We start from the raw sequence: 14,141 nt of genomic DNA, 5'->3' as shown, positions 1-14,141 counted from the left end.
CAATGTCTTTGCAAATCGAGCCTTAATCTTGTCATAGCCCTCAACCCATGGCGACAGATATAGGCCATTGTTGTATTTAAATAAGTCACGATTGTAAGTAGCATGGGTTTGAACGAACTTGGCATCGAAAAAGAAGGAGGCTTGCTGTGATTATAGACGTTCTCAGAGCTCCGCAAGGCGAGTGAAGGCAACGGCCCCACCTTTCCACCCTCACCTGCCACGCTCGGTGAGGCCAAATTCCGGCTCGGAAAAACACCAGCTTCCAGCTACCTGTCTCCCCCAGAGCCCGCCTTCACTTTTCATCATCCACCACCCAAACCGCCCTGGCCCGCGATCGCGACAAGCTACTCCCCTCCACCCATCTCGACCTAAATCCCCACGACAGCTCGCCCTCGACTCTCCCAAACAACCACAATCATGACGTCCACAATTGGCATTCCCATCAAGCTCCTCAACGAGGCACAGGTACCTACAACCTCGCCCCCTAATAAAGACTACGCCAGAAAGCTAACCATTCGCGCGTGCAGGGCCACATCGTCACCCTCGAAATCACATCAGGTCAAACCTACCGCGGCAAGCTCCTCGAAGGTAACCCCTCGCTCCACCATGCCATCCCCTAACTCAGTCACAGACAGCAGCCCGCTAACATCTCACCTCTCCCCAACAGCCGAAGACAACATGAACGTCCAGCTCAAAGACATCACCGTCACCGCCCGCGACGGCCGCGTCTCCCACCTCGACCAGGTCTACATCCGCGGCTCCCACGTCCGCTTCTTCATCGTCCCGGACATGCTGCGCAACGCGCCCATGTTTCGCTCCCGCAACGTCCGTGGCCGCGGTGTCGGTATGGCGCGTGGTCGCGCGACTGTGAGCAGGGCGAGGGCCAGCGGGCGCGGAGGACGCTAGGATCGGAATCCGCATTCGCAGGATGCCTCTTCGACTCGGCCTTGAAGAAATATAGACCGCCCGCGATATGGACTTTTGCGCATGGGAGAGAGAGTGGAAGAGAGCAAGAAGACACCAAAGGGGGAGACTTTCGAGACGAGGCACAGCGCGCATTTTTCCTTTCATGACGGACGCTACTCTTCCGTCTATTGAAGAGCCGGAGGAAAGGTCGGGTGAGGGGACTTTGGATTCTCACTCCAGGGGAACCCGGAGGCTGTTCAGCATCGTCCTTCGGGGACAAAAAAGTTCCAGGCGTTTTAAAGGGGTTTTGAAGGTTTCACGGGGGAAAGTCCCCGAGTATTGCAAAGGCGGATACCAGCCGAGGGAGGGCAAGGGAAACATATGAAACAGTGCGAGGCACGATACTTGAGGCCTGATTTCTCCCCGAGGAGAACAATACCCGGGCAGTCTGAGGATGTCACTGGTCGGCCAGCATGGGGGAAATGACGGTCGCTAGGGTAGGCCTCACTCTTTCTCCAATCTTGAAGAGCCAGCCGTCATCCAACCCTCAGCTGACACAGAAAGCTAGGTGCCACAGCCAAAGATACCGCAGCAATAGAATGCAAACGCCCCTCTCGGCGCCCAATCTCTCGTGTCTTTTGGTCTGGTATCGGAACTTCGTGCGTGCATGTGCATGTCTATCATGGACATTGTGTTTATACATTATACAGATGATGATACAAACCTCGTGACATGCAAACCCCTCCCTCTTGCTCATATCACTTCTACTTCAACCGCTTAAGCGCATCCTCGGCCTTCTCAACAAGCTCCTTGGCCCTGCGAAGCTCCTCCGCGCCCTCAACAGCAGCCCCTTCCCTTGACCCATCAAGCGTATCCGCGACGCTCTGCTCGACACCCCGTACCGCCTTGCGCCCTTCCTCCCGCACCTCGCCCTCCCAGTACGTCCGCGCCGTCTCCCACTTAGTCTGCAACCTGCGCAGGCTCCACATCACGCCCAGCGCCGCGACGGCGCCGGCCTCGTAGATGGAGGAAGCGTACTGCGATACGTAAAGCAGACCCGCAAGCGCCGTCGTCAGGGCCGAGGTGCTCGAGGCCTGGAGGACGAGCTTCTGCGCGAGGGCCTGTAGTGCGGGAACGGTTTCCTCGTGGAGGTAGCGGCGCGTGAAGGCGATGTGCGTCGGCCATTTGGGCTTCTGCGTCACGGCCTTGGCGACGGTGCTGCTCTCGGGCAGGGATTTCTGAAGTTCGGATGTCGGCTGCGCGTACACCGGTGGTTCAGTGGTGGTCGAAGCGACGCCGGACTCGGCGATGCGGCCGGCTAGGTACACCAGCTCCCTCTCTGCGCCGGGGAGGAAGCGCTGGCTGAGCATGTCGGTCGTGAGGACACCCACGTCGTCGACTCGCCAGAAGAGCTTCCACCAGCCCAGCTTGCGCCATCTCGTGCCCGCGAACGCGAGGTCGAGCTGCTGCTGGAGCTCCTCGTGCGCGAACTGGGACCACTGCGCCAGTCTCTCGTTCATGACGGTTAGCCCGGATGACGCGGCCTCCGTGGACAGGCGTCCTGAAAGCAAGCGCGATTCCTCGGCTTCAATCTCTGCGAGGGCGTTGCGGAGTAGTGAGGCGACCAGGAGACGAACTGCTGGCTTGGTAGCCTGGCCCTCGTCCGTTTGCACGCCTGTCTTGAGCCATTGAATAAGGACAGGCACATTACTCTTGTACCATGCCCTCTCATACTCCATAGCATTGGCAATATTCTGGCGAATAAGATCAAGTCCCTTGCTGCCCACCGACACATCAATCGGCTGGAACGTGACGCCCGCCTCCTTCTCCACAGAATACTCTGGCAGGTTGACAGCACCAAAGACGGTATCACGATACTCGGCCAACGGCAGAGCCGCAACCGAAGCAGCGCCCATAACGCCCCCAGAAACAACCAAAGCCTTGTGCACTGGCGTCGTAATAGGCGTGTACCGCCCCGTGTTGGACGGGATATCCACCGTCGGCACAAGAACAGCCTCCTTAACATCCTGCACCGCCTTCTCGCCCGGTCCCGGGACAGAACTAAAGGGGTTCACCTCCATAAGCAAAAGCTCAATCCCGTGTCCATTCAACGCAGGCGACGACACATCGAGCTCGTGCAGCAGATTCGTCTTTGATATCGTCACGCGCGGCGCGGCCTCCGCGGCGTTATGCTCCTGCCCGATGCGAACCACGAGCGGGTGCGACGGGTCATGCTGCGCTAATTCCCTTTCCCACTCCGCCTCGTCGCCGAGGGGATCCGCGAGAAGTAATCGGAGAAGGTCCTTTGCCGCCTTGCCCTGCTCCGCGCTGCCGTTGGCGAGGGAGAGAATTGCGATGCGGATCGACTCCTGGCCTGGATCCTGGCGCAGACCCTGAAGCGCGAGCTGTAGGCGGGAAAGGTTCACATGGTTGACGGCATGTTTTTGGAGCTCTAGTAGGGTGTCGATGAGTTCTTGCCTCGGGTTCTCGGGTGCGATGGTCTCTTGTGGCGGTAGTGATGCTGTCGACTCGGTGGACTGGAAGCGGCGTTGTCTCAATGCCTTTCTTGCTTGATTGCGGCTGTTGGTGGTGGCATTGGTTCTCGTCGTAGGTCGCGAGGGTGCGGAAAGCGAGCAGAATAGGCATACTGCGCGCGAAGGGATCGCGGTATTCTGCTTTGCGGCCAGGGGAGAGGCGGCGCGGCCTGCGATTGGCCTCAATGGGATTCGTGGAGGCATCGTAGAGGGGCTGCAAGAGAGGAGGGGAGTGTGTGTCCCGTCTCTTGCTTTCCTGGGTACGACAGAACGAAAGGAGTGAACCGTCGAGAATTGGATTCGTGGTTGAATGATGTCGGCTGGGCAGACGGGTGGACAGAGCTCCCAAAAAATGCTCGGTGAACCCGACCCAAGCTCCGATCCATGTACAGCCGTCGGGCTAAACTTCGGAGAACCACTGGAGCAGGGAAGTTTCCCCCCCACCCCCGCCAATCTGCCACCACTATGACCACCACTAACCGACCCGGAGGTCCCAACTGTTCACTTCCGTGCTGTGTAAGTCACCGGAGATATCAACCCGACAACCATCTTGATCCCTGGCCTTCCCTCGATCATTGCCTACAAACCTCGCATCTCTCCCCATCCTTCTTCAGCTCTCCGCGACTCTAATCCTCTCGATCCGAGTCAACCCGAGACACGCAACACCGCGCCAGCCATGGCCCAATCCACCGCCCACCGCCGGCTCCTCCAAGAGTACCGCGCCCTGACAAACAACCCCCCAGAAGGCATCACCGCCGGCCCCGTATCCGAAGATGACCTCCTTCACTGGGAGGCCCTGATCCAAGGCCCCGAGGGAACACCCTTCGAAGGCGGCGTCTTCCCCGCCGAGCTCAAGTTCCCCAAGGACTACCCTCTCGCCCCACCGACCATGAAGTTCCTCGTCGACATGTGGCATCCGAATAGTACAGTCTCCTATTGCGCACCCCTGATATGGACCTAATAGAAAAGTGAAAGGCATTGCTAACCACAAACCCAGTCTACCCAAGCGGCCTAGTCTGCATCTCCATCCTCCACCCCCCAGGCGACGACCCAAACCACTACGAACACGCCTCGGAGCGCTGGTCCCCGATCCAGTCGGTCGAAAAGATCCTCATCTCCGTCATGAGCATGCTCGCCGAGCCAAACGACGAGAGCCCCGCCAACGTCGAGGCTGCAAAGATGTGGCGCGAGCGGAGGACGGAGTACGAGCAAAAGGTTCGCGACGGCGTCCGGCGGTCGCTGGGTCTGTGATGTGGCAGGTCTTCCTTCTGGCGAGAACACATAAATACCTTATCCATAGAATACCACTCGGCAGACTACTTTAGTAGAGAGAGAGATTTGAAGGATCAACGTAGGCAGACATAAGAGGGTGCGGTCGACACTACAAGCATAGCACGGCGTTTGGGGAATCAATCAAACATGGCTTCGAATATTCACTTCCTTCGTCAATGCTTGCTTGCCCGCTTGCATTCGGGATAAATGCCCCCAGCTTTCCTGCCGTGCTTGCAGTACTAAATCCGCTCCTTCACACGTCTAAGCCCTCTCTTCCATGCAGCCCCTAAAGTATTTACAATCCGTTCTCGGACTTGAACTTATCCCAACTCTCATTCAACGTCGCAAAGACCGTAGCAGCGATAAGTCTCACCTCCGTGCTAGCGTCTTGTGGAAGCTACACATTGTTAGCGCAGGCCCATAGTCACCAAGCAAATCAAAAATAACGTACCTTATCGGGATGACACTTAGCAATGGCCTTCATGTAGTGAATTTTCACCTTGTTGGCCATGACAAGCTCGTGCAGCCCAACCTTCTTCCATCCGCTGTTTTCCCAGAGAACCGAGTCCAAGCTACCGATGAGAGCACGCAGGTTATCTCTCTTGCCATCTCTCCATGCCGCAATCTTGGCGTCAACCTTCTCCGACAGCGCAAACTTCTCATCGTCTTCTTGCGCCGCTGCTTGATTCTGCTTGCGCAAGCGCTCCACGGCTTCCATGTTCTTAGCAGAAGCTGCTACAGGGCGTGACCGAGCAGGAGCAGTAGCGGCCGGTCTAGGCTTAGGCTTGGGCTTGGGAGCCAGGGCTGACTGGCATCTTTGTCGGCCAGAGATAGCGGTAGGACCGCCGACGCCGTTCTTCACGCAGGTTGACCAGACGGCGTGGGCATCGCCCCATCGCTCCATCTGTTCGAGGGCCTCGGCCTTGCGGCTCAATGCCTTGCCGTACAGATCCCGCATGTCGCGGTTCTCCTGGGTGCCAGTGTCGCCCACAACAGACACCTGCTCGCCTTGACCTCCACCAGGACCAATGATCTTGAGTGCAGCATCAGCGTCTTCAACAGCACGCTTGGGTTCGCCGTTCTTCAACGATGTCAACGCGCGGTTTGTGAGAATAACAATCGCAAGAGGATGCGAAGATGGCACAGCAGATAGTGATGACGTATAAGATGAATGAGCTGCGCCGTAATCTCCTCTCTTGAAGTGAGCAGTTCCATCGAGACGGTGTTTTGTTGACTGTTGTACCGCCGCAGGTGTAATGGGTGGGATTTGACGAGCGGGACGAGGGGCTGGCTTGGGAGATGGTGGTCTTGCAGGCCGCGAGGCTTGGGAGGGCTGGACGGGTCGTGATGGCTGCGATGATTGAGCCGGGCGATGAGGGAGTGACTGCGAGGGCTTCGGAGCTTGTGAACCGAAAAGCAGGTCCGGGTCCTCCTGCTGGGACGCAGGCGCTTCCGGCTGAGGTGTCGCCTTCTTCCTCCTAGCAGGGCTGACATACGAAGCCGCGCTGTCGTCCGCCATTGCCAGCTTGCTTGCGCGACTTCTTGAATCCGGTATTGCTGGGCCGCTCTGCTGCTGCCATCTGGGTACCGGAGTGCCTCTGCCGCTTGACGGGGCCGATACCGCAGGAGACTGGTCTCTTGGGGATGCTGTCCGGCGAGGGGCCTCTGGTCTCGAAGACTGCGACGATTGCCCGGCTTTTCTTTGCGGTCGACCGCCAGACTCCAGCATCATAGCCTCGTCTGTAGCCTCGGCCACCCGCCGCTCAGGCTGAGCACGATCAGCTTGTGCTGAGCGCATCCATTTCGGCTGGCTAGGGTCGCCCTCGGGTTGGTTAAAGTCTGCCACTGCAGCCGCCACCTGCTTCTTGCTAGTCTTCCAGAGAGAGTTGGCTGTTTTGAAAAGGCTATTTCCCATAGCCGCCGCAGTCTTTGAGAAGTCAGCTTCACCGGCAGGGGATCTGGTGTCAGCCCGTCTTTGACTATCCTGTCTGCCACCATCATCTCGTCCTCTCCTTGAAGCAGCGGCTGGATCCTTTCCTTGAGCCTTCGCCTTGGCTTGTCGGTGAGCATCGTCCAAAAGCCAGTTGGCCGCTGCTTGCACATTCAACCCCGCACCACTCTCTGTCAGACCCCTTCGAGCGTTTTCAGGGGTGAAGCCGTAATCGACGAGCTGCGCGACAGCCTTGTCAAATTCGGCCATCTCGCCCCTGGGAGCTGGCTGCCGTTCATCATCTGAGCTGGAGTCAGATGCCTCAATGGGTTTTCCGGGCTCAGGACCCTTGGGCTGTGGGGTGGGTTGCTTGCGCCGAACTTCTTCGACCGGACGGGCTAGGTCTCCGAGGAAGTCGTCATCATCATCGTTCGTCGGAGGGGGTGCTGGAGATGCGGCCTTGGGCTTCAGCTGGTTCAGACCAAACGGATCGTCGTCGTCCCCAAAGCCGCCATTGGCAGGGGCAGGCGCCTGATTCCATGCGGTTGGGTTGCTGAGGTCCAAGCCAGGGGCGATCGCAGGCGAGAGGCTCTTCTGAGGAGGCGGAGGGTAGTGGCTAGCATTGTCGACCTTGGTCTCAGAGTTGAAGGCCGCGAAGAGGTCGTCATCATCACTGGCCTTCTTGCCCGTAGAAGAGCCAGGGGACAGTATGCCAGGGGACGTCGTCCTCGACACTGAGCCCGATCCCAGCGTATCCAAGAAACCACCGCCAAATTGCGCCTGCGCTTGTTTCTTCCTCTCCTCCTCCTTCTTCTTCTTCTCAGCCTCGAGTCGCTGCTGCTGTTCCAGCAAGGTGAGTTTCGATGTCGGTTTCGCAGCCCCGGCACCACCAAAGCTCATCAAGTTGCTGAAACTATCGGCTGGCGGCTTCGCGGGTGGAGGTTTCGCAGCCACGGCTCCTGATCCGTGGGCGGACAGAGGCGTGTTACGGCCAGAGGGAAAGGGGGATGGCGTTGAGTTGGCCGGTCGCATGGAGCCGAAGTAGTTGGCGCCCGAGGGGTTCATCGGCGGCGGCTTGTTGTTCGTCGTGTTGGTCGACGACGACCAATTCAATCCCGAGAGATCATCCATCTTTAAAACTTGGTGAAATTCAAGGTGTAAACTTCATTTCATGAGCTTCGTGAGGTCGTGAGGGCATCGAAGGTGGCTCAATGCATCGTTTTCGGCTGCTTGTTGACTTTCGAATGCCACTTGTTCCTGCATCGGGCTTCGTTGATTGCGTGCGGTGTCGTGTGTGCGTAAGGTGGCATGTGGGACAAGTGTGGCTGAAGCTGAGGTCGATTTGGCTAGTGACTGCCGACTGCGCCACATGGGGCGGAGTGAGGAGACACATCGGCGTTAAGAGTTAGGTGCCATTCAGAGTGCACGACCCAGCAGATTAGATTTCACGGGTGGCGCCGAAAGCGAAGATAGGGGTAAACAAATGTGCCGCGTTTGGGATGATCGCTGCTGTCACTTTGAGATTGTGGCATAAACCCAATTGCTACTTACTACAAGTAAGTTACTGCTCACTCCGTCCGCCCATTTCGATGAGCTCCTTGGCCTTGGCCAAAGTCACAAGCTTCGGCTGCATGAAATGAACTCCACACAGCTTCGGAACCCAAGCCACATCGAACGCTGCGCCGAATTCCAGTTGCTGGCGAATTCCAGCAAGCCATTGTTTGCACATTCCTGCGAGTCGCATCAACATGCCTTGGGCGAAGTTCAGCTGGCAAGTGATGGTGGCCGTGTTTCCGACACTCTTCATTCCCGGCGCTGTCTTCTGTGGTTCATATCCCCAGCTTCCAAATGACGTTCTAGCAAGTCTACCACTGGCACTAGGTCTACGGCTTCATCAACTACCGCGATATTTGCTGAGAAACGGAGCCCTGGGTCGGATTGACCCCATTGACAAGTACGTCATTACCTCTGGGATGAATAGCGAGGGTCATGGTCAAGGGATAGGAGCGCATCTCAATCACTTCGAAACCCCCGGCTGACGGGTCTACTACCGCGGCTGTTCGGCCGATAGTCCCGCCCAATATCTGGGTCTTGAGTAGGATTCGGGTCCCTGAGATTTGTGCCCCTGATTGTTCGGATGGAAATCACTGTCTTACGTGTCGTCGATTTGCTGATGGCTCCATCCCATTGTCTCTTGATTCCTGAGGAGCTGGGAGCACAGGAAGGGAGCATTCCTTCACTGGAACGAGCCATGAGAAACTTTGCGGGGTATGTCTTTTTCTAGGGTCATGAAAGGGCAGACGTGACTTGTTGGACGATCTAATGGTCGGTCCGAAAAGCGAATAGAGGCAAACGACAGAAACAAAGATATGGATAGTGTGGCATACGGAGTGAGGTCCGCACCAGAGGACCACAGTTCATGTCTCCAAGCTTATGCGTTTCCGAATTGCAAGCATCAATGAGTTGCTTGCCTACGTAGTATGGTTGTTCTCTGGTCAATCCGTGGATGCAACTACTGTTTCCTCGCTTGGAGAAACAATGAGAGTAAGCTTAAGAATTGACTCCTGGAGACAGGCAGACAAAACTCTCGCGTTTGAAGGGCAGCGCAAAAGTCGGAAGTTTCTGGGAGTGTGGTGCAACGCGCCGCAAATCATTGGGACGACAAGCCTTGGCTGTTGGTGCCGTACTCTAGAAGTTCAGGTGGTTGGCGCACCGCCTCAATCGGTCAAGGTGCTGAAACTCGCTGCATGTGTCGCGGGCTGGGATCTTCCCTGGAAGTGGTGATCAGGGGAAGAAGATCTCGAGAAGGCTAGGCTGAGCTGAGCTGAGCTGGTGGTGTATTCGTACGGTGTGCTAGCTAGTGCATCCGTACGGCGGTGGCGACGGTAAAACCGTCGTGGATCAGAGGAGCTTCTTCCAACATCATTGCCACATGCCAGTGTGCTTCCTCAGTTCGGACTACAGATATGTGGCTCTTCCACAATGTCGTCACCCAGAAATTCATAAGACGAGGATGAAGAGCTGGAGATGCCGATGAGCGCTGATTACGGGCGACTTTATTTTGGTTCGGAGCTGAGTCGCGAGGCGCTGCTCGGTTTGCTGAGCGGGCCGTGTCCATGCCAATCTGAAGATCTGGCAAACGGACCCTTGCTTTGGGTTATGACGATAATCTCAAACTTGACTCGTAATTGATCAGCGAGAATAGCATATAATTTGCGATGAAAGGCCCGTCGGGAGCTGAACAGGTCGCACATGGCGAGACATGCTGTTCGTATTAGCAAGTGCGCCGCCCATCAGACGAGGAATAACAGTGTTGTTCGGGCACTATTTCTTCTTGGTGATAGGGATAAAGGCGGCCTGGCGATCACCCGAAGACTGCCGGCCGTTGAAGCGGAAGAAGGAAGCAAAAAAGCGCCAGTGTCATCTTGACATGGCTGAAATGTTTGCTTCTACCTCGTGCGATTAACGCCAGGCTTGAACAGCCACCGAGGGGGGACAACGCGCTGTCGCACGAGGGTGCCAAGTGGCAACCGTTGCCTCGAGTAAAATGAGACAGGCAATTGTGTGTGTCTCTGGATTAGGGTCCGGCCCAAGGATGTCGTGCGAAGGAGGGGGGCTCAAATCTCGTGATGGAATTGTTTCCTTCTCGATGTTCGCTGCCAAGAAAGAAGGTGAAGGCTCAGCTAAGTGCCTGTAGTGCGAGGGCTCGTTTTGACTGCTGTGTCTGCATGTTAGTATTCGTACATTGGCACCTCATCACTGGGTAATGGCGCGAGGCTCAGCCGCACGAGGTATGTTTGTGGGCGCTGAGCAGCAGCGGAGCGTTGGTCTTTCCGGGATCCATGTGAGGATGCATGTGTCGCCCTACAAATAATCTCCTTGGATCGCCAGAATATTCGCGGGGTTTGTTCTCTTGTTCCTGGCGCACAGAGAGCATGGTGGCCGGTCATCCCGATGACAGCTGAGCCAACTTCCAAGCGGGTACGAATATCCGTAAGGTAGCGAGGGTTTGCTCGGTACCACGGCCGAATGACAAGGAGAAGAATAGCAATCTCGTGGTTTCATCGTTTCTAGCATCTACGCGGCGCAAATTTGCCGCAAAAATGGGCATGATTGCTTCGTGAACCGTGATTGCTTCTTTCGTCTGCGCACCTTTACGCAACAATGGAACCAGATTCCAGAGCTTACTGCGCATGCGTAGAGGTGCAGAGGTCTGGCGCAGCTATCCTGCCGTGGCTGCCGTGGATTGATCCCGATATCCATATTAAAGATGGCCAGCAGATTGTAGGGCAAGATGATCCGGGGTCGGGTGGCCGGAGGATGGGTGATAGGTTGAAAGAGGCAAAGACAAAGCGTCCGTTGCGGCGCCGGTGTGTTATCCCCTGGTTCAAATTGAGAAGTCGCTCTCTGTGGACGTTGATTGTGACTTCCTCGTCGGAGCCGGCGCCTGCTGGGAATTTTGGCTTCCAGAGGGACTTTACTGCATTAGGCGGGCAGCTTGCAGATGCCTGACGTTAGCGCAGATCCCAGCCGCCCGTTCGGCCCCATCTGACCTTCTGGTCTGGCGGCGGACACCATTTCCATTGGTCAAAAATATCAAGAGCCGTCAGGGGGAAAGGAGCGTGATTGGCTCTTGCATTGTTCCATGCAATTGGATCCCACCCGGGTGGAGTACGTACCTAAAGTGAGATCTCCTCCTGCCCCTCTCTCGACCCCGTTCCTGCCTTCCCCCGAAGTACCTTTCAAAAGGGGGCAAGAGGGACGCACAACCAACGGCTCAAGTACCCAAGTTCTTTCCCAAGTAAGGCAAAGTACCATACATGGGGTTTATCCATACTGCGCTGCTCCTTCCATTATGCGCTGGTATGGAAGCTACGAGACCAGGGGAAGGAATGGAACGAACGGAGTAACGGCAGTGATAGCCAGTCACAGTTGGCGTGTTCGTCCCTCCTTCTCAAGTAAGGCGAGTTTCGTTCTCTTCCTCCTTCCCTCCCCCCACACCGGGACAGGAGCATCCCGTCACACCGTGTCATTGGCTGCAGATCCTCAGACGAAAGAAAGAAGGGGCTCTGAGATTCTTGCCCTGGGGAATCGAGGTGTCTGTTCTCTTGGCTTGACATTTTCTTCTTGTCCATCTAAAAGACTCCAGTTCATCATCTCCATTTTCTACTCCATACGACCACTAGGCCTCGGATCCATCTGTGATCATCTGCAATGCGGATATTTGGTTGCTCCTTTGGGTCGTTAATCAAGTGGCCCCCAATTTGCCCATGCCCAGCACGGTGGCTGCGGTTGTGGATGCAACCGCCGGTACCTGCATATCGCGTTTGTCAATCTGGAGCCATTCGCGGTATTTCCATGATTATCTTAGTTACCTTACTCAGTACGGCACATGTACTGATCAAAAGTAGTGTAATTCTGCAGGCTACGCCGGTACACCCCGAGCTATCGCATCACACCGTCCTTCACATCTCCCGCCAAACCGTTGGTGCTAAATGCTTGGTGCCATGCACGATGCGCAACGATGCAGCCGTAACCCGAACGTGGACTGGCCAAACAGCCTGCAATGTGGTGTCATCGCCGTGATCCTCCATTTCGGCTGGCTCGTAAGGCCAGCGATACAAACGTGAAGCAGCCACAAGTTTCCAACAGCAGTGTCTGACCAGCTTGCGCCGCTGCGCCGCCAGCACCGGCTGCCCGACACATCGAAATGCATCGCAGCGGCGCATCGCACGGCGCAGCATGGTCAATATCCCCCATCCGCGCTTCGTCATCGCACCTCTCCGCTGGGTCTCTCACAGTCATAACTCATCTCGTCCCATGCTCAGCAACCCAATTCCATCTCGCAGACTCGCACTGGCATTGCCGGCCATCCTCGCATTTAGTCTAACCCAGTGCTGCAATGGTCCATCTGCAATGTCCGTACCCATATGGGTCGGTCTCCTCTTCTGCGATGGATCCAAGGCCGCCGCTTCGCCTCTCTGTTCTGGTCATTGCTTCATGCTTCTTTTACGCTATAGTCTGTCGTTGTATAGACTATAGAGTAGAGTACAAGAAATTTCGCCTTTTCGCCTCTCGCTTCTCGTATACCCTCGACTCCTGCGTCCGCCGTCGTCTGGAGTACAGCAGAAAGGCGTCGTGGTTGGCTCCATGGAGTCAAGCATCAAGCATTGGATGATATGCAAAGGGGGCAAGGCCGCGAGGGGCCAAGCGGCAAGCGGCAAGTCTTTAGGTACCTTTTCCTGTGGTAGCCAAACGTCGAGGGGTACAAGCCACCTCCCACACCACCGGTACATTCGCCATGTACCCAGCCTGCCCACGTCACACGGCCAGCAGGATCCTGGTCGCGTCGCGCTGGCCCGGCCCCTTGAAGCAGTGCCTTAATCTATTCCAACCCACATCCAGAGCGATCCCGACCACACACACTGTTCGCTCGACCACTGCCCTGGGGCATATCGCCGTTCCATGCTGGAAGGATTGAGGGCACATACGGAGTACCTTACCACCCTACCTAGGCTGGCCGCCAGAGCCCTGGTTCAATCGTTCAGTGGTTGCGTCGCAGTGGCTGCACCTCGGAGACAGGAGGCGGCTGTCGTCCGCTGTCACTAACACAATCTCGAGCCAAGAAGGAGAGTTTCAAGAGACCCCTCAATCAGAGGCCAGAGAAGCAACGACGCTTACCCACCAGAAGCCCGGTCATGAGGTCCACGACTCCTTTGTAGCGGCAGTCAGTGCCCTCGTCTGGTCTGAGCATTGGCGCAATGAACAGATGAATTCTAAGGTAGGAACCACCAGACGAACACCTGTTACTGGCATTTGCAGACGCAGCGTTGCTCAATCCCAGACCCCTGATAGTGAGCGCGAGAGATAGAGAAAGGTGTATGTACTATGTATGTTCTCAAGGAGAACGGGAAGAGAATGCGCCATTTCTTCTCGTGACCCCATGCTCCCCCATTTCCTTTGCCTTTGCTTGGCTATCCTCGTCGGGAGGTAGAACCAAACCAAACGGGGCTAAGAGCGAGGAGAGAACAACTTGAGCAAGCGCTCCATCTCATCTCATCTGTAAGAAGTCACTGCCCGCTTCCCCCGTTTGTTCGCTCGTTCCCCCCAGTGGCCAAGAACGGGGATCAATGGAGATGAGCCATGGCATGGTGGTGCCTGCTTTCCAAAGTAACCTACGCAGTACGGATAGTGACTACTGCGTAGCGTCCAAATGAGAGTGCAAGAGGAATAGGAACACCTGAGCAAGGCGAAAGGGGAGTGGAAGAAGTTGCCGTAAACTGCACAGCAAAAAGGGCTCCAGCAAGTTAGCAACCTCGTTCGGCATCCCATCCCTCGACCCCTGTCTTGCGCCCCCCGTTCACCCTTCCCACCCCCCTTGAGAGTTCCCGCCTTGCATCCCACCACCAGAAATGCCATATCCTCTAGCCATGTCTCTCACTCCACCTGCCCACCCGTTTCCTTCTCTTTAGATGCCCTTTTTCTGCATCACCTTCATT

General features: G+C 56.3%; 5 protein-coding genes across 5 annotated transcripts; 2 read left to right on the top strand and 3 right to left on the bottom strand.

Moving 5' to 3' along the window:
• Window positions 1-417: 417 nt before the first annotated feature.
• Window positions 418-906, top strand: CTAM01_10955 (LSM domain-containing protein; the record flags this gene model as incomplete). Its single annotated transcript, XM_060526967.1, has 3 exons — window positions 418-465; window positions 528-588; window positions 668-906. The coding sequence occupies 3 exons, from the start codon at window positions 418-420 to the stop codon at window positions 904-906; spliced, it is 348 nt and encodes a 115-aa protein (XP_060378458.1).
• Window positions 907-1,670: 764 nt separating this feature from the next.
• Window positions 1,671-3,644, bottom strand: CTAM01_10954 (uncharacterized protein; the record flags this gene model as incomplete). Its single annotated transcript, XM_060526966.1, has 1 exon — window positions 1,671-3,644. The coding sequence occupies one exon, from the start codon at window positions 3,642-3,644 to the stop codon at window positions 1,671-1,673; it is 1,974 nt and encodes a 657-aa protein (XP_060378457.1).
• A 472-nt stretch (window positions 3,645-4,116) lies between these two features.
• CTAM01_10953 (ubiquitin-conjugating enzyme E2-18 kDa) lies at window positions 4,117-4,691 on the top strand (the record flags this gene model as incomplete). Its single annotated transcript, XM_060526965.1, has 2 exons — window positions 4,117-4,363; window positions 4,438-4,691. 2 exons carry the CDS (start codon window positions 4,117-4,119, stop codon window positions 4,689-4,691), a joined length of 501 nt encoding a protein of 166 aa, XP_060378456.1.
• Window positions 4,692-5,007: 316 nt separating this feature from the next.
• Window positions 5,008-7,773, bottom strand: CTAM01_10952 (UBA/TS-N domain-containing protein; the record flags this gene model as incomplete). Its single annotated transcript, XM_060526964.1, has 2 exons — window positions 5,008-5,109; window positions 5,164-7,773. The coding sequence occupies 2 exons, from the start codon at window positions 7,771-7,773 to the stop codon at window positions 5,008-5,010; spliced, it is 2,712 nt and encodes a 903-aa protein (XP_060378455.1).
• Window positions 7,774-13,476: 5,703 nt separating this feature from the next.
• On the bottom strand, window positions 13,477-13,587 carry CTAM01_10951 (uncharacterized protein; the record flags this gene model as incomplete). The annotated part of the gene is made up of 1 exon (XM_060526963.1): window positions 13,477-13,587. The coding sequence occupies one exon, from the start codon at window positions 13,585-13,587 to the stop codon at window positions 13,477-13,479; it is 111 nt and encodes a 36-aa protein (XP_060378454.1).
• Between the last annotated feature and the right edge of the window lie 554 nt (window positions 13,588-14,141).

This window comes from Colletotrichum tamarilloi (assembly GCF_030869305.1).
Source record: "Colletotrichum tamarilloi strain Tom-12 chromosome Unknown Scaffold_54.1, whole genome shotgun sequence".
In the NCBI taxonomy this organism is placed as follows: domain Eukaryota; kingdom Fungi; phylum Ascomycota; class Sordariomycetes; order Glomerellales; family Glomerellaceae; genus Colletotrichum; species Colletotrichum tamarilloi.
The sequence above is the reverse complement of the archived record's forward strand: the minus strand, read 5'-3'. Positions and strand labels throughout refer to the sequence as shown.